Raw genomic sequence first — 26334 nt, 5'->3', positions numbered from 1 at the left:
TACGGCTGCGAAAAACAGCCTTGCTGCCACTAGCCTGTCCGCATCAGCCGAGTGTTCGTACTTTACTGCATGGTTTTTGTCAAACGCCGAATCAAATTATGTTCCTTAAACATGGAGACATGGTAGGTGCTTGGCATAAACCAAAATAAGATGTTTGGTGCTTTAAATCTTCTCGAGATGTCTGTCATCAGCCGCATCTTTCGTTGCCTGACATAGCTTCGTTTGTGAGTGAGGATACTACCGCTAATCACGTGCAGTGATAGTATCATCTTTTGAATTAGGATTTGTAAACGTACGATGTAACAGGATAAAGCCCAGACCTGGTAACAGAAAAGATTTGAACATGAATATGGAAACAGGGACTTGTAACTTCAATTGCTAAGGCATACTTTGCTACGTTGGCTTTATTTTGAACCTGGATTACTCATAAGACGTGGGCTAAAGTACGCTACGCAATCACGGTACATAAATAAACCAGAGTTCAGAGTAAACGCATTTTATGCAGCCTATAGTTTTGGTCAACGCACTATCATCATTAATACATAGATCTTCTAGTCTAAATTGAAAGGGACTTTTCGCGGGCCGCTCACAATATCGCCGCGGTCGCATTTTGCCCGCGGGCTGCACAATGCTCTGGTTTGGTTCAAATAAATATTAGGAACATTATTTGTGAGCGCCATGGTTAAAGTTGTCCATGCAGTGTTGTATGACTTATATCTCCATCAGCGCGTAACGTCGGGGCTTGTCAATAATCAGTTACTACTGTTGCTCTGCATGCTGCCATTTTGAGGATACGCGAAGCAGATTGATTGCAATTGGAAGAGGTATATCCGTGTTCGATGATTGTCTTAGTGGGGAGGATTTGCTTGTGATAATGGGTAATATCTGTACGGTCAGTCTATTCCTCAATGTTTCGCCGCGCAGCGATTACATACCCTACGTACGTCGTGGAGTAATCCAGATTCAAAATAAAGCCAATGTAGCAAAGTGTGTCGCAGCAATTAAAGTCGTGAGAGCCACTGTTCGCATATAGTTTAATTCAAACCTTCTTTGTTGCGATTGTCATATTTACATGCTGTATGCTTCAAATTGTTACGTCATACATTTTCGAAGCCCTCATTCGTAAAATAAGTCAATCGTTGCTCGTGATTATCAGTCATCATCACTCGTAGCCGATTGACTGGACAAGTCAGAAGAAGATATAGGCGAATGCTGACGAACGAAATTCCATTTAGATTCGAAGCACTAAATATTAAGTCAAGAGATATCGTAGTGGTTAATCCACCGCTGCGACACCAATGGATTTCGGGTTCGAGTCCGACCGAGGGCGAAAACGGAATTCCTACCTAAAGTGTTGGAGGTTTATCTGGCCTCCTCCTCGTTATGCCGTTCGTGGAAGCGGTGTTGTTGTTGTATGTGGGGTTTATGGTGCTTAACTACTAAGGTCTTGTGCACCAGACCACGTCGAAAATATTATATCCGCAAAAATTAGATTAATCGGGTGGCTAATACGAATTCAATAACAGTCTGAATTGTATATGGACTGGATAATAGGGCCCGTACTGTCATGTCGACATGGTTCCGTCTTGCCGCACTCTTCAAATATTGTCTCTGAGAAGCATATACTGGGCACTCAATCAGAAAGTGTTCGACGGTCTCTTCGGCCATGCACGTGCGACACAGGCCATCTTCGTGGCACTTTATACGATAAAGATGCGAATTCAGCCGACAATGACCCGATTTCAACCTCAGGATTATCGAGGAGTGCCTTCGTGAAAAATTCAGCGGCGCAGGAATTTCTGTGATGGGTCCGTGTATTCTGTAATATGCTGACCCGTCATGTGACGAGTTGAAGTATTCAATCCATTTCTCGCGGCATATGGATGCTATGAGCGTTTTCACTTCTGGAACAGACAGTTCGACCGATTCTCCAATTCTAAAGCGGTGGTGACAGGTAAGTCACGTTTAATTTCAGGTAGAATCAAACTAAATAACGACGAAAAAAACGGCGCGGTGGTATTTTAAGCGCAATGAACTTTAAAATGATATCACATATCCAATTTCGTAATGCTTGCATTGCATATGCATAAGATTAGAATGGGATGGGTCAGCCTCCATGCTATATACAGAGCTGTGGATGCCGTACAGTGAATCCTCGATTTTATCCATAAACCACGTGTTTTGACTCTGGAGGTTTCGCACAGTTGCAATTCTGTAGCTCAAACGACTTCATTCAACAAATTCCTATCCGAATGGCTGACATATCGTAGCACAGGACAACTGATTGCTTGGCTTCATCACAAACATCAACGTCAATCTATTATTCCAGATACGGGATTTGCATCATCGGATGTATATGTGACGGACGACGAAAGGTTAGCGGTTTGGGAGATAAACAACGGTATGATGTTATGCTTTGTGAAAATATGGCTAATCTCCGTCAGGTTTTCAAATCCCCACACAATTTTTACTTTATCAATCAGGACAAGAATCAGTGCTAATGTATATTTCAATTGTTTAACCCTATGAGATATGTATGACTCTAGCATCGCTCCAGCACACCTGTGTATCATCGCCTATATATATGGAGTTCGAAGTGTAGTGTTTCAAGCTCTCATATTTCTTAATATGCAAAACTTTGATGTGATGCATATAATATCCTGCCGTAACCGCCAATATCTAACTAATACATTTAAGGAAAACGCGCTGGGCGGTTGATAGACGGTGACATATCTTTCTCACTTGGAAGAAGCGCAATCACAGAAGGACTGTGGCCTAACAAAAGGCTACCGTACAAGCTCGGTACGGGATTAACACTGAAGGTAAGCAATGAGTTAGTTAGGGTCGGCAACTTTCAGCATAGGAAGAGTAGGGCTGTTCAAAAATAACTTTCTTTTCCCGATTCAAGCCGGTCACCTCTTAAATCGTCAGGTTGCAGTAGAAAACCTTGCTCACCAACTTTCACTCGATTCCAACCAGTAAAGGCCTCCGCAGATCCAATTAAAATTTTTAATTTATTATGGAAAATTAAAAAACAAATTTTCCTAATTTTTCTGCGAACCCCATGAAATTGTTGAGCTGTCTTCAAAGACGTTGCAAAACAAATTTGAGTCAATTCCGACCAGTAGAAGCGGAGTTATGTGAGTTTTTCGCTGATAATCCTCGGATTATCCTTGATCGGTGAATAACCGCGATTTATCAACGAAAAACTTACATAACTCCGCTTCCTCTGGTCGGAATTGACTCAAATTTGTTTTGCAACGTCTTTGAAGACAGCTCAACAATTTCATGGTGTTGGCAGAAAGATTTGGAAATTTTTGTTTTTAAATTTTAATTGGATTTACGGAGTCCTATACTTGTTAGAATCGAACCAAATTTGGTGTGCAGCGTTTTTTAGGGTAACCTGACAATTTAATCAGTGAATGGCTGGAATCTGAAATAAAAATTATTTTTGAACAGCCCTAATGAAGAGCCATTTGAACCGATTTTCGATTATATACAGGCTGAGGATGGTGTGAACGTGAGGTTCACGTTCGCGTTATGTGTGTGCACCTCATTACTTCAGAGGTTCATGTTCGCAAACTAACCTTGGTAGGTTCTGCACTGTGAACTGCACTGTGATGCAATATACGTTTATTTTGCTTTAAATATACGTAGAGCCGTATAGCAGATGCATGACCGAAAGAACCGCATGCGGCTCGTGAACCTCGGGTTGCCCACCCCTGCGCCCAGTAAATGATTCCTAATCAACTTAGGTCTATATTTTCAGTATGCACGAACAATATTTACGATATTTGACGTGTCAATATATCGTAACTGCGAACAGAGGCTATGCAAATGATCGTGAATTCTTGTGGTTTTGATGAGCTGGGCAAGCTACAGGTAATTATAGGAAACATTTATTTCATTTTTATCCAGGCTATTGCCGCTATCGAACTCGCCTTCCAGGAATTTCGATTGCGTACCTGCATCGATTTTGTTCTACAGTCCACTGAGTCTGATTACCTTGAAATTGTACCACTAGAAGGGTAAGTTTGAACAGTGCTTAGAAACCGATACCACATCGCCGTTCCTACAGGTATTAGCTAAAATTTCTTCACCAAATATAGTTCATTCCATCACCACAATATACGCAAAGCATCATATGTTGAGTTTGATTCTGTGGTTTTAGTTATCGTCCTATTCATCCATATCTTCATCGAATGTGTCAGCGCTTCGCTCAAACAATACGTGAATAGTAATCCCTTTCTAGATGATACATCCGAATGAATTCATTCCGCCTACGTCCTACTGTATATACGTCATTGTTGAACATGTGAATATAATGTTTCTGTGGTCATACAATGTCGATTATATAAATTGACCATATACCTGTTCACTCGTAAAACCTCGTATGAAATATGAATGAGTATGGGGTCACTGCTCCGCCACTATTTCTCATTTTATTCCTGATATTCCCGGATAGTTGTAACTTTTGGACATGATAGTTTTAACCAGAAACGATTTTAGGCTGCTAACAAAGAAAATAAATTCATCAACTCGATAACTTAACTAGGTGTTTCGATAGGACTGGTAGCACTCTAAAGTTATTTTGTCACGGGTTCAAGCAAATATAAATGAGCTCTTACCACTGTCATTGGAGATCAAAAAATAGAATATAAGCCTACCAATAATTTTTTGTTAAATTTGAAAAACACCAAGTATACCATACTTACCACTTTAATGATATGTATATGATCACGTGAGCTGATTAAAAATCGCAATATTGGATAACAACTCGCTTGACCTAGTAGGCGTCAGCAATGCATTTACATAGCAATGTTTGTATATTCGTAGAAGCGACGGTAATCAGGAGACAGAAAAGGCAAAGCAGTCAGCGAGAAAACAAGTGATTCGTTACTTGCTAGCCAAATGTTTATGCTAGAGAAGGGGTTTTTAAAGGGTGGGTCACAGGAGCACAAAGCTATTTAGTAAATTTTAGAATTGATGTAAGTTTAGTCATATTTGTTACGTTGATGGCTACAAATATAATCATATCATCTAATTATTCGTAGGCTACGTAAAGCTTTTCATTCGGATTTGATGAGACGTAATGGTAGACATGGAGTCAGCATGTAAAAGTCGAAAACGAGAGGGAGAAATGACGGCTTTTCCCACTGGCTATGACAACCTACGGCTAACAGCAACTAAATTAATTTTTCGAGTATTTAATAACTGGAAGGTAATGCGGAAGTAACCGAGTATCTCGCCAGGGTCATATGCCGTAGGCCGTTGAAAGGGGTGTGCAATAAACTCGAATTTAAGTGTAATAGATGTATCGATTTACTGTACGTAGACAAGTCGTATTATTGTAAGATAAAAATAGCCATAATTGCAGATTATTAGCAACGTCTGGTTGAGGTATACTACACCACCGCAACGAATCGTAATGGATTGAGGATTTACTGGAGTGCATTAATCTTTGGAGTCGGTTTAAAATATCCGCCCTGGAAATCATTGTAATGTACATGAGTCACATGAATTGATTGTGCCATTGGATTGAACATTGGATTCTAACATCGCAACTTCAGTTTGTTTGGTACAAGACAGTCAATGTGCGTTGTACAGAATGGATATTACAAAATTATTTCTCAACTTTTCTGTGGTACCCCATTCACCAATTAATTGTTTGAGGCTGACAGAGAATGATTATATTATTCCCCACAATAGTGGAACTAAAATCCTAATCACACAGTGGATGCGTGGATTTGATCATTGTGTTTAGCGACGTGAATTGAGCATCGGACGATCATAATATTCACATGAATTTTAGCCTACGATGTACCAGGGCCGTAACTGCTGCACGCGAACCCCCAATTCCGGGAGCTCGAAGTGGTCCAAGATTATTTCGTCGGTCATTTGCTGGAGAATATTTATTAGACTTGAACATTTTCGTCGCGTTTCGCGCGATTTCATGAGCCGAAAGGTCTACTTCTAAATATCATCAGTAAAACTCAGGAGAAAAAATGTGCATATGTTAGAGATATAGGCATAGCGGAGCCGTCGATTACCATTAATTGAACAGGATTATGACTCCAAGATAAGAGGTTGGCGACAGCACATTTTCAAATCGGAAAATGGGCCACGACCAAGAAAGGGCTGAGAACCCATGTGCTAGAGTAATCTGTGTATTGAAAACTTGGTTGACTAAATGCGATAATCTCCCATCTTTAAGCTAATTGGCTAAAGGTATTCTCAGCATATACCAGTTGGCTTAGTGAATGAGCTTTAAGCTATTGCGGGAATAGTGGAAATAATCTCTGAAATACGCAGATACAAAATTATTTTCATCCACTCCTGTTGACCTGTATGTAAGCGCTGTCAACATGTATGTCCTGCAGACAAAAGAATTGAAAGTTATTAGAACTCAGAGTATGATACTCGCAATTGAAAGTGAAATACAAATACTACTTCTAAAAAGTGGAAAATATACTTCATGCCTTTGTCCATAAAGCTTCAAAGGTGATCTGCTAAAACAGGTGTGACGTTTAAAAAAGCTGGATTTTCCAGATTAGCAAAACACGCAATGGCCTGCTAGATTATGATAAGATAGGAAATTGCTGGATTGCGAAACGGCAGTTTCAAACGTTATGGTCGACCGTATTTACTATGATGAAATATTTTTTTTGGGTAACAATGCGGTGTGAGAGGAATCAAGCCATCCGGTACCTAAATTATATTCACTGATAATTTTATGAAAACATTTGTCCCTCTATCACTACTATGCGCGAACCGCAACAAAATTTCTGGGCTTTACTTGACATTTATGAATATTAAATGTTGGTACTCCACTACAGCCCTGAAATTACTCCGGCTAGCTTTCGTATTGGGGGACTAAACTACTTTTACTTGGTAAACTGAATATAGCGAAAAGTAAGTAAGTAGATCACAAAATTTTACGAAGTAGAAATAGAAGTAGAGAAAAACTACTTGAGTACTTCCAAAAAGTAGAAGTACTTCGTTACTGACCACCTCTGATTAAAAGTCCCCGTTTCGATTCACCCGTTATTATTAATTCAAGGGATACAAATATAAAGATATTCTGGTGCTGTACTGCATCTCAGTCTTATAATGTATGAATGAATAAATATCTTTCGTGTTTCATACTGATTCCATTGCTCCAGTGTCAGTCCTGCTTTACAATCGGGATTCGTCCACAACGATATTCAATACTGATTCTTTAACGCAATTCTTCGGATTCGGAGAGATTGCTCGTCGGATATTTAAGCGAGCGTCTAAATTGAAAAACATCACGATCATAGATGTTCCTCCTACATCGGGTTAAAAGGTGGGAAGCAACAACTCTCTATCGGAGAAGGATGTGAAACGATTTCAATCGTCATCCATGAACTGATGCATGCTATCGGTTTTTACCACGAGCATTCACGATTTGACAGAGATGATTACGTGGATATCATTTCGAGTGCGATAAAACCAGGTAAGATCACACATTATTCAAATTAGTTGTACGTCAATTATTGACATCCGCATGTAATGATTCCTCCTGCAAGAGGAAGTGTATGAAAGTCAATTTTCACCAATTCCTTCAGGACAAGAGCATAATTTCAAAAAGTATGATGTGTCGCAAGGTAATCCAAGGCGGGTTGCGTATGACTTCAGCTCGGTCATGCAGTACGGCGGGACATACTTCAGGTATGCGAAGTTGTAATTCAAAACAGTTGAAACGTGATCAAATATCTGCCACTAGGACATAAAGCAGTGATTATCAATATTTTCGTCTTCGCAGACCCCTTTTGGCCGGCAGGGACCCTCGGAGACCCCCTGAAGTTTTCGTTCAAATTTAACACAATTATCCTTCAACCGTGATATGACTTGTGCATACTTTAACTGTATGATAGTAATAAACAGTAAAAAAATAACTTATCTTATGTATGATATCATACATTATGTAGAAATTGCATCGATTTCTGTTATTTCAAAGCGAATTTGGATGGTGTAATAATTGAAATAAGTGTTCGTGTCTCGAAAACCCCCGCTTTTGATTTGACACGAACGAGTGCTGAAAATCCATTTCCACAAAGATAGATGGTGATGAATGTAATATTAACTCGTAACGCTTCCGTTGACACCTTAAGGCAGCAAAATTGACACACATATCTTTAATTAACGTCCGGCCTAGCCGTTTTTATCTAGCAGCTCATTTTAAAGTTATTTTTGACTAGTTGTTATTCATATTGAAAAAGAAAACGGATAAATGGATCATAAATGTCTATATCTAGCGACTGTTCAGTATTTTTCTAAGACTGAGAACTTGTAAACATTTCTAAGTCATCCTATTAGCCATTAGTAGCTTACTCAAACTTTTAATATTTTCGCAAACCCCGACAAAACATCTTCAAATAGCAATATAGGTTTGTATCATTTGGCTGGGACTGCTACCAATTATCAATTAAAATGATTTTGCACCGTAAGATATTTCATTTTCGACGGCCATATATTATATCGTAATAGCACAATACATATTTTCGATCAAGCGACCGTAAGTCTGAAGTTACACCTCTGATCCCCCACACCATATTTCTCGGGTTTGAAGCACGTTGGCTGTCTCTAAAAAAACCACATGCTTACGGTCATTATCAGTGGCGTTCCAAGCCCGAGTGAATGTAAAATGATCGGCGTAAACCTTCAGTCTAACCGTAGTGCAGATCACTGAGCACTAGGGATGGTGTGAACGTGAGGTTCACGACGGCGTTCTGTGTGTGAACCTCAGAAATTTAGAGGTTCACGTTTACAAACGAACCTTGGTAGGTTCTGCACTGTGAACCTGTTTCATATATTACAATTTTAATTACAATAAAGCATCTTTGGCTGAAATCTATTGCATTTCAACTGCGGGCCACTCTATCCATGGCGCTGGCAGCATAAAAAAAATGAACACTGAACGAACATGCATCTTGACAATCTCAAAAATTTCACTTGCTTTGTCACAAAAATTTGCTCGAAATATCGAGCTTTCCGTTTGTGAATATTTAGTGACTCTCTGCTGTGAGCTTGACCCGCGATCAAATAACATCAAGACCGAAATAAACTACATGCAGACATCGGATGATGCTTATTCAACCAATCAATGAGATTGATATCGTTTTCTGATGTAACAAATTTAGCAGGCGTCCGGGGTCAATCTTGACATCATGTGTTTAATGTATTATAAAAAGCAAATCCATGCTATTGGGGTGTTAGCTACGGCTGCTTATTAATGGGATAATATCGGTAGCAAGAATAGAAACCTGTTTTACAGTCTGCTCTATATCAACGTTTAACGTAGCAATACTCAAAAGCTGGATACATTGCCGGCCTGGCCTAGCCCGTTAACGAGTAGGAGAGATGTGGAACCGATGGATCAAAAATTGCAAAATGATCTCTGGCCCTCAAATCTTCAGCCAAGAATAGCAGATCTTTTGCTGTCTCAACACTTCGATACAAGCGCTACCTATAGCGGACACTTACATGAATATCCGCCTTTTCAAAAAATATTTATAAACGTTTAAAAGTTGTTGCTCGAACGTGTCATCGGTCCCCACACGGTGGGTCCAAAGGCACACGACCATGGGACCTATGAGACATACGCTCAAAAACTCAAATTTGTTAACTTGTTTTGTTGTGTCCTATAAGCTAAGCTACAGCAAGCCAATGAAGAATGTTTCGTTGCGACGTTCAAGAGTAAAATAGATTATATCAACTCAAATGTTGGCATAAAATCATGTTTTGATTTACGCCTAAACTCACAAAATTAATGTCACATACATATTTCCCGCAAATCGACATTTTGACTTTCAAATACCTCTTAATAGCGATAAAACAACACAGGTAACTATGATTTACAGCCTATATATATGTAGGCAAGTTTCTGTTGTTAAGTGATTAGTTGGTCCATCTATTTTGCTTGACTTGGCTATGGTACCATAGGTCCCCCACCCCATAAATATTGTAATTGACTTGAAAATAGTCCACTCGAGGATGGTATTGATTCAAAAAATATGTGCCAATATATACCCTGTTACAAGCCCTATACTTCACATCAAATATTATGGGGGATTTGTTAGTCTGAAAGGTGATATACAAAATGCAAATGTCGATCCAAATTTACTTTACACCCCCTAAAACGTAAATCATTCGTCATAGACCCCATACCTCATGCAGTTCGAATTTTTTTGCATGTGAGGAAAGATTCAGTCAGCATGTAATTGTAAACAAATTCTTGGAGTGTAATCATGGAATTATCATGGAGAAATTTTCAAGTATTTTCGGTCCCAATGATCCATCGGTATACCACATCTCCCCTACTATAGCCAGGCCATCAATTCACTAAAATACAGGTTTGGATTTAGCAACATAAGTTGGGAATTAGCAATATGACGTCACATTACGTCATGAGGTTCACGTTCGCGTTCACACAGAACCTTTCAAAAAGATTCGCGTGAACCTGTCAGAGGTCCACACCATCCCTACTGAGCACGATGAGCAGGAAGTACTGACCCGCTGAAGCTACACGCTTTCACAGTGACTCTCGTCGAGCTGCATATTAGCCCATTATATACTATAACGAATAAATGTGAAGCACAGTATGGAACTCTTTTGACCTGACGCCATACCATATTGGTATTTGTACGAACCACAATGGACAGGTATGATTGATCACATGGCATTATACCCGTGCGATCTGCTAGATCAGGCCTTCTCAATTTTTTTAGCGGCGTACCTTTGAGATTTACGCAGAGGTGGTCAGTAACGAAGTACTTCTAATTTTTCGAAGTACTCAAGTAGTTTTCCTCTACTTGTGGTACTTACTCAAGTAGATCTGATTTTCGCTACTTCCTCTTCTACTTCGTGATATTTAGTGATCTACCTACTTACTTTTCGCTATTTTCAGTTTGTCAAGTAGAAGTAGTTCAATCTTCCAATCAGGAAGATAACCTGAGGAATTTTGGGGCTGTTTTCACGGATTATCAACATTTAATTTTCATAAAAGTTTGGTAGAGCCCAGAATTTTCGTCGTTCTTCGCGCGCAGTGGATACGAAGTGATCCATATGATTTCACGAAAGTATCGATGAATATAATTTCCCCCATATGAAATAATTCATCTCAGTTTATATGGCTCATCATAACGTCTGAATCTGATGTTTCGTCATCTAGCATTTACTTGTCATATCGTAATTTAGCATGTCCATGGCGTGTCTTAACCTGGAAAGGTGGACTCTGACTTTTTTTGTTAGTTTCAGAGCTGTTTTAGCATACCACCTTTGAAACTTTCTGGACTGAAGGCATGAATTACATGTTCCGCTTTTATAAGTAGTAGCCTATTTATGTTTCACTTTCAATTCCCAGTATCATGTACTTTGAGTTATAATTATTATCAGTTCTTTTGTCTGGTAACAGACATGTTGAAGTATAAAGCAAGTGTAGCAATGCCATTAATTTCCGCAAATAAAGCTGGCATTTTTACGGTCCACCATATCTTTTATTAAAGTTTACTAATCGCGCACAGTGTTTACACCGTATCCTATACAACTTCTCCGTATTGCTCTCCTACTAAACTACGGGCGCTATAATATGGTGGATGCTGGCGCCATACCATGCTATTTCTAAAACGTGTTGTTCGAGAAAACAGAGGATTAGTATCGCATTTCCATATCAATACTATTATTTTCATCCCATGATGCTATCGAAAATTGGATGCCTGCTGGTATGCATCAATATGAATCAAGCTCGTCACCTTTCATATAGCTCAATTTGCGCCTTATTTGTACAATCCATGTGAACGAATTAGGATCGTTTTCCCAACTAGGCTACTTACTTACTTGAGTACTTTTAAAGTCGGTCAATTCTACTTCTACTTCAAGTAGTTTTAGGCTGCTTATGGAGAAAGTACTTCTACTCGTACTTGAGTAGAAGTTTTCGTCGCTACTTCTACTTCTACTTGAGTAGCTTTCTTGACTACTTTGACCACCTCTGGATTTACATATATGTATGACGTGCCCCCTCAACAGAATGTGAATACAATGTTAATATAAGACTGTCCTCAAGCTACATTTTGGTTGTTGGAAGCCATAACTAGGCTAACAGAAAACATTCGTTGGCCAAAATAATTTCCGACACTGGGACGATATTGCTGGGTACTACCTTTCCATTGAATAGTTCTAAAGAAACCATGGGTGTCTTCCTTATTATAATCGATGTACAGTGTTAGTGTCCTGGTGAAAGTGTCTATGCTCTGGATCACTGGAGAATCAGCTCGTCAGGAAATCGTCTTCTAGTCGGCAGTCGCATAAAACAGGCAGGAGTGGCAGCATTTTTGCTATGCAAACTGCGTTACAAAATGAGAATATTGTGCAGTAGCAAAACATTTAGGATTGAAATTGCGCAGTTTCAGTAGCCTTCAAAATATGCGAATGACACTGGTTCTGGAAGAACTAATCCGAGTTCTAAATTAGGCTATACTACAAACTCGTAAACCCGTGGCTGTTGATAAACTGGCATTTAATAGTGTATTCCGGCGTGTAACATGATAAATCAATGTAAAAGCTCATTCATTAGGTACTCATTAGTGTATTCGGATTAAGCCCTAAACGCTGCATTTAATACGTCTATACCAGTGGTTCTTAACCTTGCCTCCAGCGCCCCCCAAGGGGCGCTGGCGATTTTGAAGGGGGCAGAAACGCTCAGGGGGCGATATGGGGGGCGCTGGGCTCAGGGAAGCGGTATGGGAGGCGCTGGAGAAAAATGGCTTCGCAGTAGATGACGTGGGGGTAGGACATATCCTTAATGAGTATTCAGAGCAAATTAACACCGAAAACTTCGTTATATATAGCCTACAAAAGACATGTAGGTTTAATTGTCCATGGGCGCCCAAAATGACTGTCACCGAATGTTCCTGTCTTGGCAATCTGAACCCCAGAAGACGAATTCCATCTGACTGGAAAAATTATATGCCAGGGAAGAAATACCAATTTGAAATCGTGTGCGATATTCCTGTTGGGCGATATCCCTGTTGGGCGATTCTATATATTTTTGATATAGCAGACAGGAGGTCACGAAATAACATCATGCAACGGAGTCATATCAACGGGTTCGCCCGCCCGAATATATTTAATTGTTAGTTACGGGCCCTACAGTTTCCAAGACACCTCGCAATGTTCGCTCTACGTTTTGACGAGTCTGCATGCGCACACTCAACAAACTCACTGCGCAGACCCTCGGACAACAGTGCGTAACGACTAAAAAATGGTCATAACTTCGGATTTGTTGTGCGCAACGTAGATTTTCTTAGCGCAGAGACCGTGTCAGCACTGCGCACGTGTGCATGGGAACATTGCACCTCACTCAGCTCTACCGGTAAATCTGGTAACGTGAGCAGAGAGGACAAGAAATTGATTGCAATATATATGCAATTCCCGATCTTACTGACCGATTTTATCATGAATTATCGAAAGTTTTCGCGCTTCGCTAAACAGTACAGCTGATTTCGTGGCAAAAGCGAACAACGTGATGGGGGTGGGGGTCGGTTTATCACTCTATGGAAGCCCAAGACCCAAGTTTTTTCGGGGGGCCTGACGAAGTGCCGTTTCGTTCCTGCCAACGATTATACGCCCGAAGATGTATAATTATTATTGAGGGGTCCTACCTTTTCAATCACACATCACTCAGCTCTGCCGGTAAATCTGTTTACGTGAGCAGAGAGAGGATAAAAATTGATATCACTATTCATGCAATTCGCGATCATATTGACCAATTCAATCATTAATTATTGAAATTTTTCGCGCTTCGCGCGTCTAGGCGAGAGTAGCTGTCTCAGTAGATGGACACCCAATGTAGATGACTAGTATCAGCAAATAGCGGATAGCCGAATGGGGGTCTGGGGGCGAAGCCCCCCGGAAGTTTGGTTTATCAGCCGATGGGGGACCCAAGACCAACCTTTTTTGTTGAGGGGGGGGGGGGCTGACGAAGTGCTGTTACGGCCCTGGTAACGAATTAATTGTACCTACGGGCACGCCCGAATATGTTTCAATATTAATTACGTGCCCTTTATTTTCCCATACAACAGCTCACTCAGCGCTACTGGTAAATCTGATTACGTGGGCTGAGAGGATAAAAAGTTTATAGCGACTTATATAATATATGTAATTACCACCTATTCATTCATGCATTATAGAAAATTTTGGTACCTAGGGCGACCAGGCCACACAAACTTTGCTGACCATCGAAATCACGCTACGGTGTTCTTGGGGGCGAAGCCCTCAGAAGTTTGGTTTATCAAGCTATGGGTGCGCAAGGCAACCGTTTTAGGGGGGTTGACGAAGTGCTGTTACGGTCCTCCCTCTTAGTCACTATCTTTATTACATTCCTTACAATATGAGGTTGGGGGGCGCTGGAGCACGATGATTATTGAAAGGGGGCGCTGGAGGAAAAAAGGTTAAGAACCACTGGTCTATACTTTCTTCTCATTTGGCAGAAGAACGTCACAATAGTTATGGCTGACAATTTTCACTTACGCCCTACCGTAATTTCTCTCGCGTGCCCCAACTCGGGAACTCCAATGCTATGTGGTTTTCAGCTGTGTTATGATATCAAATTACCGATTACACTGGTCTACAAATTTCAAAAAGTAAAAATTTGCGCCAAAATTTTTTATGGTCGATATAGGCTAACTCCGGGTTGCAGAATCCGATTCTTTACTCAAAATTTCTGTATCAAGTCCAATTTTTTCAGTACGAATTTTTCTCAATTGTTATTGAAATTATTTATCATAAAACCTGGGTGATTGTAGTACAGAATGAGAGAGTTTTCGGTGAACTCGCATCCAGTGTTTTCTGTCTTTTTTCAATCAGGAGCTGTTTTTGACCCATAGAATCACACTGGTCTTGAAATTTCAAAAAACCTTTGCTAAAAAAGATTTAATGATTGATTAAGGCTAAATTTAAGTTGTTCAATCTAATTATGGGCTACTAATTTCTCTATCACGTCAAATGTCCTCGGTACGTATTTGTTCATATTCATAAATTAATCAAATTTCGGCAAATTTCGATGAGCGTACAACACCTCTAGATCACATATTGTAATTGAGATTATCTATAATGATGAAACCTGGCTTGTTATAGAACAGAATAAGTGAGTTTTTCGTGAACTTGAATGCAGTGGTTCTCTTCTTTCAATCAGGACCTCTTTTTGACCCATAAAATTATATGTGGATGCAACCAATTTTAGTCGGTAGCAGTTATCACCTTTATATACCGCTCTTCGATTGTGATTATTAGCTACATAGCTAATTTAAGTCTGCGCGTTATCTTTATACATTTGTCCTGCTGACTTGATCGATCAATGCACTTTGTGACACCGCACTGCTGTTTTGTAAAACGTAAAAGTTTGCAAGAAATAAACATGATATTGCCGGTAGAAGAGAATTGTTCACTCAGGCAGATGACTCAAATATGCGACCTTGAAGCTTGTTCTGAAACATTAAGACACAGGATCTCCGCTTATCCAAATACAAAAGTGGTTATCATGATAACTTGAAAAAAATTATTATCATTTATCTCCACCTGTACTTATCTTGCTAGTTTTTATCCAGTTTCCATATACTGTAACATTTCATCGGAATCAAGGAAGCTGTTTATGAACTGTTTTTCTTTCGGTTAATTGCCGTGATATGAAGGGCTTTTTACATTGTCAATAATAGGCAACCATATGAATGGAGACTGCTTGCCAACAGCTCAACACGAAACCTGAAGTGCGTGTGCTTCGTAGGCCTACTTCACCACATAAATTGATATACATCGGCTGTAGGACAATCGATCCGTTTCGACATAGGCCATACTGTGGCCTACACCAAATAAGATGTTTTATAAGCTGGAATAGAGCCGGAGCTGAGCATTGGTTAATCTTTAGTGATGTATTCGAATAATAGTTCCGGGGAGTTGTGTTTCTGTTTCGCATGAATAAACGCCAGTGCTAAATATAAGAAGCTTTTATATTTTTTACGGTTTCTGATATGCCGTGATATTTTTCTATTAACTGGAGTAGTTGATCGGCGTTGGTACTCAAGTAGAACAAGTAACCCCTTACATTTCTACTCAATTACAAGTAGAAGTACTACTTTCTAAGACTAGTCAAAAGTACTTCAAGTGGAAAACAAAACGAAACATCTCCAAAGTACTAAAAGTCAACTTCACTAACTACTGCAAGTAACTTTAATCTACTTGAGTACCTGAGAAATCGAGTAAAAATCGACATGTAGGCTATAGTATCTCTAAAACGTGACGTGATATACCAAAAATAACGCCAGACTCGGATTCAGCGCCCCCTAATTAGGTAAAAATGACCCAAAGGAATATTAGCGCAAAAATCATTTAGACCAATGTTATGTGCAAAAACAAAACATATCTCTATTACAGCAATGATGGAACGACGCGTACCATGGTTACGCGGAATCCGGCTTTTCAAGACTTGATTGGAGAGGCATACACTTTCAGTATCGGAGACACTACGAAAATCAACAGAATGTACAATTGCGGTGAGAAATTATTCGGTATAATCCCTGAACTTGGACAGATACGACCGGATCAAAGAATATAAGCTTGTTTCAGTATTCTACGATGGTTCTCGTTAATATCCTAATAAAAGTAGCCCATAGTGTTCTTATTTCTCACGGTATCAGGGTAGGAAGAGATTGATACCGTACTGGGGTAAAAGTCGGCCCGCCGACACAATATATATATACAGCTGGATTATTGCTGACAGCACACATTGCATCACTCTAAACAATGATAATACGTATATCGTCCATAGTAACTCGTAGCGCACAGTCAGCTGCAACCCACCACTAGAAAACTATTATGCTATTCCTCCCGAGAAAACCTACCGAATAATAAACCTCATAATACAGGCGACACTCTACTATATTCGTACCATTGCGACTTCGAAGATGAAGCACTTTGTGGTTTTACGAACTACAATCGTACCGATGGCTTTCTGTGGGAGTTCCATAAAGTTAGCGTCAACATCACTACATTGTCACAGGGCATACCCTCATTAGATGCAACTTACGGCGTGACTGGTCAAGGTAGGATAGTGACGGAAAACTTGCAAATACCTTTATCATATTATTGCTCTACTTTACTCCACCTTGATGTCTAAAACGCTTTGGTACAGGAGGATTTATGATATTGAATGCGTCGACTTCTGCTGCATCCGGACAGCGTGCGGAAATCAGATCGATGAGATACATCACTAAATCTGAGAAACAGTGTCTGTACTTCTCTCATTACATGGCAAACACCGCTCAAAGTTTGGGGTAAGTCGTTTGTAGATGATAGTGCGAACCCCAGAATGGTTCAGGTTCGTGTGAACGCGAACCTTTTTGAAAGGCTCTGCGTGAACGCCAACGTGATACAATGACGTCAAGTGGTGACTAGGGCAAGTTTTTGCAACTTTTGCAACTTTTTTGTACGGCTTCCGGCAGCTTCCTAAATACTTGGAAGATATGTAGAATGCTGTTTTAAGCTGTTTGAAGGAATCTTATAGTGCAACTTTTTGCAACATTCTGCAACTTTTTCGAGTTTTCATGAAAGTATCTTCGATTTTGGTGAAATATACGGCCAAATTCGACTGAAATACCGTAAATCAGCACTGAAGTAACGCTCCTACGGGTATTTCGGGAGCTGAGCCGGAAAGTTGACCTATTTTATTTTTAGTCAATCAATAGAGAATGCGGATGAAAAACTGTATTTCGGGAGTGAAACTGGGAAGTGGACCATTTTTTTCAGTCAATCGAGCAAAAGTTGGTCTTTTAGTGCAACTTTTGTGAAAAAATATATGCAACTTTCACTGCAACTTTTGTCAAAAATAAATGCAACTTTCCTCGGATTTACCTGCAACAAAAACTTGCCCTAGTGATGACATATTGCTAATTGCAACCCTACATTTCAGTGAAGTGATATATTAATGCACACGATACCTAGCGACGACTCCGGCCACATTATGCCACAATGCTGAAGTCATGCTCTTAAACGTCATCAAATGCATCAAGTAAAGAGAGAGAGAGAGAGAGAGAGAGAGATATGATATTCTTTCTCGCCTGCACCATCGAGATGCTTTGGCGACGGAGTTGCGATACGGCCCCATGAGGTCATCTAGTCTGCGCCCCCGTTTTTTTTCTCCTCCATGCTATCCGTGAATGCTGAGCGCCTAGCAGGATAGCTGCGGATACCATTTTTCGAGTCTTTGGTATGACCCGGCCGGGGATCGAACCCACGACCTACCACGAGAAGCCGGACGCATAACCATTACACTATCTCGCTCGGTAAAGCAATCGAATGCTATGTTAATCCCATAAAATCAACATCTTTCGTGGCTTTGACAACACTGTCGACGAGAACCTGCGAGGTAATATAATCCTACGCCTCAGCTGTCCAGGCCATACTGTACAATGCATTCCGCGCCTGACTATTGCTACATTGATATTGAGCGTAAAACGGGTTTCTATGCTAACTACCGATATTAACCCATAAACAACCAAACCGTACGGATTTAGTTTTTATGATACAATAAACATATCAAATCAACACTCTCGCTAGAATTTTTACATTAAACAACGATCTTTTCGTAATATTAATTTCATGGATTAGTTGAATAAGCATAGGGTTACCATACGTCCTGAATTTCCTGGACATGTCCGGAATTTCACTGTTCAGCCTAGCGTCCGGGAGGAGATTCTAAATGTCCGGAATTTTGAAGACTTGACGTAGGCTCATAACTTTTTCGTAAATCAGCATAAAACAATTAATATAACCTCCATTTACTGAAAAAAGTCTGACTGTGATCGCAATTATGGGAGAACGGTATATTCCTAGAGATCGTTAAGGTCGTTAAAATGCGTTATTCAAAGATAGTGGTTCAAAACGGGGGGGGGGGGGTGTTCGTTTGCCTTTATTCTGGGGTTTGCGAATATGTTGAACGTCATCGGCTTCCAAAATTGCCCGTGAGTAAGTCTGGGCAAAGGTACTGACTTCTTTTAGTAATCAGTTCGTCAAATTTTGATCTGGGCCACGGAACATTTTCAACTTGGAGATGGAGTCTCGAGTATAAAAGGTTGGGAACAACTGAATGTGTTTTTTTATAAAGCTCCGTGGTGCGCACCGGCAAGTTGCATAGATAACCCAATAGTGTGGGCTCAAAATCATTTTTTATTTGGGCGGGAGGGAGATGAAAAGAAGTGCTTTCGGTCCCGGTTACCTAACACACAGCTACATACTCCTGAACCGGATCGTGACCATCTCTGGTCTATAAGCAAAGCTTTGCTAGTCTAACGTCATAACTCATTTTTAAATCCACTATTGGGCGCTAAAGAGTGTCCGGAATTTGGGTGGCTGAAATATGGTAACCCTATATAAGCATCATTCGCTGACTACCTCCGTCCTACATTTTGTGTAATTCGTTACTAATCTTGTGTGATTGCGGTTCAACCGGACAGCAGAGAGTCACTAAATATTCACATATAAAAAGCTGAATATTCCGAGTAAACTTTTGTAACAAAACAAGTAAAATTTTTGAGATGGGCAAGGTACATGCTCGTTTAGTGTCAATTTTTTTATGCTGCCAGCGCCATGCATGACGTGGTCCAAGGTTGAAATACAAATAATTTTAACCAACGATGTGATAATGACGTGAAACAATGTAATGTATGAAAAAGGTTCACAGTGCAGAACCTACCAAGGTTCGTTTGTGAACGTGAACCTCTAAATTTCGTAGGTTCACGCACAGAACGCGAACGTGAACCTCACATTCACACCATCCATAGTCGTTCGCATAATTTTTCAAGAGCTTTTCGGACCCACACAATAACAATGTGTTGAACACTAAATTTACACCTGGTAACTACTTAGTACTTATATGAGAAAGACCATGGACTGAATTATCATAAGGAAAGATATACACCATGAATTCTGTCGGAAACAGGGATGGGCTCGAAATTCGCCAGTAGGCATATTTGACATAAAAACCTTATACCCAGGAAACTGTTTTAAAATCAATAAACTTGTTACTTGGTACACAGAGCTTCAGATCTTTAATCGAAACCATTACATTTTTTGTTTCAGTGTCAGCTTGGCGACGGTGGATGATGCTACTGGTGAGATAACAGAAACCAGGCTTTTAAAAACAGTGAGCTCGGGCAGCTCAGCATCGAAATGGATATACGAGAGAATGACAATTGAAGCACCAGCCTCTTACCGACTTATATTTTCAGTTTCATATGGTGCGTACTAAATAGCCTAAATTACTTATATCTAAATAGCTTCTTAACCGTTGGAATGATAACTATGCTATACCATGAGATAGACATTGGCCAAACTTGGTTTTCATTTGACGCACCCAGAGCGCTGAGGAATGTGTGGCATTGTGTGTGATGACAGTTATAACAACGAAATAGGCCCACTCGTCGATGTCACCGGTGACGGTCATACATTATCATACCACGTATATACACAATTGCACATTGCTGGGGGTGTTTCAAAGACACTGTTTACACTAACAGAAGACTCTGACGCAGTGTTAGCGATTGATGACGTCAGCATCCAAGACAAACCTTGTGATGACGCTTACCATGTTGAAGAAGATATTTCACAATATGCAACCGGTGCTTCGTTTAACACAGCGGTTTTGAAAACCGAGCAAGGATACAGTTTTCGTCTAAAGGTGTGATCATATTTAATGCAGATATATACAGTAATGACATCAGCCGGAACAATTTACTATCTTTTCATTGTAACGTACCTTTTGTGATGTATTAAACTGATAAAAATTGCAACTAAACCGAACTCCGAACACCATTATAGATGGACCCATATTATATTGCGTCTTCATCGATGACATTTCCTGACAGGTTTACCCAAATGGCAAAACTCAGTCGACAGAAGGTTATCCGGCCATATATATTCACTTATATCCTGGTGACCAAGATTCTATTTTGGAATGGCCTCTTTGCGACGTGTATCTGCAAGTATCTGTTGTCGACCAGACCGATCCCTCATACGCAATGAATGCCTACAGGGAAATAGTGACTGTTCCGAACGATGGTGGTCTGTGGGAGCGACCGGTAAGCTAAATAAAACAGCAGTCTCTGTTGTGTTAAGCCGGTAAACAAGATTATGTGCCTTCACCGAATATTACCGAGGCTTCGATGCGGTCTATATTATATATACCTTTTGTCCCCAACTTACGGGTCGACATGACGACATAGCATCTTCCATTCTATATTTAATTTTTCAATGAGTCATTTTGATAAACAAACGTAACAGAACGCCGTAAGACTCTCAAACAATTAATTATTTCAGGCCTTGGCATTGTACTATCCCGTAGCTAGTAGGTACCAAGCTATAGTTGTCTAAATGTTTTTGTTTTTTATTTTAAACCGATTTTTAGTTGTGACTGTGGCCCAACATGTGGTTGACTAGGAAGAAGGGCTTCAGCAACCGTCGCTTGCTCAATTTGGTTTTACTATCTATGTGAAAATCATCTCCACTTCGAAAAAATTGTCCGTGTGCTACTTCTCATTGCTACCACAACGGGTACAACGTACAACATGTTTTAAACCATTGATATGGTACTTGCCTTAGTGAACATGCAACCACGAAGTTCGATGACATTTTGGTGGAACTGCCAGGTTACAAATAAGTGATACAATGCATTTAGTTCAGTCGTTCCAAACCTTTTTGAGCTTTAGGCAAATTATTTATTCTGCAGACAAATTATTTTATTCTGCGGATACCTATCTAAATTTTACTTAAACGGCAATTACCATATTATTGACTATTGTAATAATTATGCCACTCAATAACTGTCAATTTGTTTTTGTGCTTGTTGTTGAAATGAGAAATGACAAGAGAGAGAGAGAGAGAGTCTTTTATTTTCATCGAACCAAAATACATAACAAACGGCAGTGATGGTGGTACAGAAAATATGCGTGCATAGTATTCGGTATTAGATAGGAATGATCGATAAGACCGTGAAGGTCATCTAGTCTGATCACACCAGCATCAAACAGGTACACTTGACTCAGAACAGTCTGGCTGTAAAAAAGTGTTTAGTTAGGAAAGGAAAATAGGAAAAAAATTAAACAATGGTAGCAAATGATCAATGAAGCAATGTCTGGGCGGGGTAGGGCAATAGTGTTAGTGTAACGACAAGAGGTGATCAAGTAGGGCGAAAGAACAAAGTACAGCTTTGGCATGAAATCGAATATATAAAATTGACATAATACTAAAATAAAGAAACTAGAAAAAGCTACATCCCGCTACATCTGCACAACAGGAGAAGGGAGTCAGAGTTAATTCAGTGGGTGTTGCGCGTCGCACTGTTTGGACAGTCTACTGTCTCTTAGCGGCCCTCTGAGATATATTTTTTTACGTTCTTGCCTAAAATTCATCAAGGTAATCACGGACCCCAAATGCTTTCTCATGGACCCCACGGGTCGGGAACAACTGATTTCTATTGATCTTGCTGTCAGGAAAAAACACTTAATTGATTTGGAGTATCGCGATATTATAAGGGACATATGGAGTCGCCAATTAAATGAAGGAAAAAAATAACCAACACAATAGGACACATATAGTGCATGTGTCCATTCTTAATAACTACATAGCTTTGCTTCCATTTATCTACAACAATATGATCCAGGGACACTCAAGAAAAAGGACATAACCAGCACTTCGGTAATTCATAACCATGCCTGTAAAACATGGCAGATGCGTTAAAATCTGATTCATAAGGTGCCAACCTAGAGAATCGCATGCCGATGTACATCTACTTACATTAGCATATTTTGCGTGTAATATGTATGGATGTCATGAAGTGTGCAATTTCGGTTCAGGTAACTCATCTCCAGAACGTCGGATGGAACAAGTTCATGGGACTGAAAAAAGATCGAAATAGAAACTATTTAAAGCACGACCGTTTAATTATATCAGTGCTCACTCGAGGTAACTAATAGATGAATTTGAAAAGGGGATACTAGATTGATAGCTTTCCAAAGTGCCACATGCAGTGTTTGTCTTCTGCAGATATGAAACGGGTAAATGGAGGCCGTTGCAGCAGTGATCCAGCACCTACGTCGACGACTGATAAACAAATCACAACCGCCACGTTTTCGTCAGCATTGTCATCAACTGAGACATCATTATCCAGTGGGCAAAACAAGATTCCGTAAACAGGCCTGGACAACTAAAACGATACTGAATCCATGAACCAAATTGAGGATGACATCATCATAATAATACACTACAATTTATTGAATAGGATGGTTTATGCGTATATTGGAAATATACGTTATTCTATATAGCGATGTATTAATCCTATAGCTTATGCATGATCTTTGCGGAGACAGCTCGTTTGTAACCTCCAACGGAACTAAACTCACCGAGCATAGTTAGTTTATATTCGGGTCGCTTTTGCAAAGAAGCAATCCCTATGAATACGTCGAGTCGACACCGTGCGCCCTTGCGCCCCCTGCGCCCTAGTTCAGTCATAGGCAAAATCAGGCTTTCTGGACAAATTCGGCGCGCGACGTCATTTTGAGCGGCCCGTGACAAGTTGCCTGGAATTTAGAACATTGGGTATACTTTTAAATGTTAAAAGACAAACTAAAACCATAGGCTGTATAAAATGAACCGGAAATATGTTTATGTGAAGCGTGTTTGTTCATGTACCGTGTGTAAGTGGCCTACGTACATAGATACCCTCTTACTGTCTGCTCTGATGCCATCTATGCTTCACATCTCAACTTCAAACATTCGCCCTAACTTTGATGCCCTTGTTAAAACTCAGCAGAGGTTAGATTCCCGTCAATACACAAGCTCATTTTAGTCTTTGTCTGCCATACGTGGCCGTGTGACAATCACAACCTGAGATATCTTGGTCATTATATTTCAAATGCATTCTGGTGTCCTAATAGAAAGAGTTTCCTGGGGGTTAGTGCGATTAACAAAGAATTCAAAACGGTTCATGCTTACCACTTTTTCATTTTGTACTGACACTGCATAAATATTTTTTGTGAAGTTACCCTCACTTTCTCATTACTTTAACTCATCAAGTTAGCCGCTTGTATTAACCAAGTCATTTGCCACTTCCAATTTGAAAAAATAAAAGTAACACACCGCGGAAAATAGGTTAACTTTCGGTTTGGTCGCCAACGTATTTTTTGCTTCTCAATTGGCCCGCCGGGTAAAATAATCGCCCACCCCTGATATAGTTGTCCAAGTCTGCATTTTCAATCACGAATGAACCTAACGTAACTTCATCACTCTATTCAGCATACACCACGACACATACAACACCATATATTCCATCAGCACCTACGACAACTGACGAATCAACGACGAACAGACACACAACGTTGAATAGTCAAACAGTGTCGAACAGTCAGACGACGTCGAACAGTCAGACCACGCCGAACAGTCGGACAACGACATCTCACGTAGAAAATACGACGGTGACATGTCGCACGATAGCGACCTCTAGATTGCAAACAGACACAACAACGACCAATCAGACATCTACTCCCCAGCAAGAATTATTACAAGATCCTTCGGAAGCGTTGGCGACCTCATCATTAAAATCAAGCGCGATTGTGAGCAATCAGACGGCGACAACTCCATCAATAACAACACAGACGGTACGGAAAATTCAGTATTAGGTTTCAGACGCCTGATGATTCTAGAAGGTTCTCTCTGTGTCATGGCATCTTAATGTCTTAGCACGTTTGCAAGCACTCATAACATGCATGGCTTACGGCTTCGGGTCAGAGATTTAATTATGTAAGTTTTCATGAATATTGAAACTTAAATAATACATCATCAGGAGCGGCCCCAATGAAGGGTATCCGATGAGGTTTGTGCTCACTCAACCATTCTGCCTATGGATTTATTACCATTTGGGTAATCACTGCCAGAAATATTCACTGAATGATGTTGAGTAACAAATTATTATCATTTCCGTAATCGCAATAAGTTTTTTCTTTGAAGATATTAGTCATGGTAGGACACGTGCGATGAAATGTAACTCACTACGCATCAATTCTGTCGGACGTAGCATCATCAGTAACGTGTCAGCAAAATAAACTTCCGATATTCTGCTGTGTGATCCACAACTTGCACCTTCAGTAATTTTCGAATCGACAATAACGCAAAATATATCGCATCAAATCACAAAGCTATGTCCTGTCAATTTTTATAATAATACAATTTGTGGGAGTACCGACATGAACTCACTATTGACTCCGTCACCTTCTCTCAACCCTTTCTCTTACTTCCATAAATGACTGTCTTATTTGGGTTATAATATTTAGGCATGCAACACTATGCTAAATTAGTGATGCTACTCGAGTGGAGTTAATAACACAATTTTCTTTTTGAGAATTAAGCTACCAAAGTTGCAATGTGTACTCGGGGTATAGTAATACAGAGCTCGGTATAATTTTGAGTCATCCTGGAGATTGTGAAGATAATCACGGAAGCAGAATTATGACACTCAAATTTCCTATGATCACGCGCTAATGCGATCTTATGAGAACCTTAAGAAATTTCTTGCTCTTCTCGATCAGCCATCCTGTTTGAATGTGGCGTAGGCCTCTTCCAGTATAGTAAAATGGGTTTCGTTCCACTATAATCACTATGTAATCGCTTCTCTGTCAGCGCGATACATACACCTATACTAAAATTACCTTATATGACAGTTGCTGCTTACGGAGAACTTGCCTGAATATACGAGTCGTGGAGATCGTCCCAAATGCGGAATTGCAAGTATTGGGAGATTCGCAAAGGATGGAGATCGCCTATTTTTATCAGTACTTATTTTAATCTGGCGTGTGATATACTTCCATTCAATCGTTTGATTTGTCTCTCAAATCAGCACTTACAAACCGTGACTATAATAGTTGTGAATGTGTAAATATGACGAGCGAATAGACTGTATATTACTGCTTGCAATCACAGCATCATGTGTCACTTCAAACTACTGCCGAACGCTTATGCTTATGAGTCAAATGATGTATCACTCAATTAAATACTCACTCAGTTGAGATACATCATAGATACAAGTAATATAAGGGGGCCGGGTTGCATCTGTAGTATGGTTGCTCGTCAACTGCCACTCTTGGTGTATAGAGGATGTTTTTGCAGTTTGATGAGTCGGTAACCTGTATGGAGTATACTTGTCTATCCTAGTACATGCCAATGGTACCTATGGGGTGTTATTGAAGATAATTGTGGTGTTGTTATGGTCGTCGT

The 26334-nt window shown here is 40.0% G+C and overlaps 2 protein-coding genes across 3 annotated transcripts in view; both read left to right on the top strand.

Annotated features, from left to right (window-relative positions):
* The window catches only part of LOC145442920 (uncharacterized), a 263740-nt gene that overhangs the window by 160696 nt on the left and 76710 nt on the right, over window positions 1-26334 (top strand). The window lies entirely within an intron of this gene.
* LOC145443510 (meprin A subunit alpha-like) lies at window positions 875-26130 on the top strand. The gene is made up of 17 exons (XM_080321467.1): window positions 875-987; window positions 1914-1954; window positions 2330-2401; window positions 2698-2822; window positions 3919-4028; window positions 7302-7477; window positions 7590-7692; window positions 16450-16568; window positions 16941-17117; window positions 17207-17348; window positions 20152-20309; window positions 20589-20749; window positions 20937-21149; window positions 22923-23031; window positions 23113-23235; window positions 24361-24722; window positions 25782-26130. The coding sequence occupies exons 1-17, from the start codon at window positions 875-877 to the stop codon at window positions 25938-25940; spliced, it is 2463 nt and encodes an 820-aa protein (XP_080177593.1). The 3' UTR covers window positions 25941-26130.

This window comes from Botryllus schlosseri, chromosome 7 (assembly GCF_051294905.1).
Source record: "Botryllus schlosseri isolate E-star chromosome 7, Bs_hap1, whole genome shotgun sequence".
Lineage (NCBI taxonomy): Eukaryota > Metazoa > Chordata > Ascidiacea > Stolidobranchia > Styelidae > Botryllus > Botryllus schlosseri.
The sequence above is the reverse complement of the archived record's forward strand: the minus strand, read 5'-3'. Positions and strand labels throughout refer to the sequence as shown.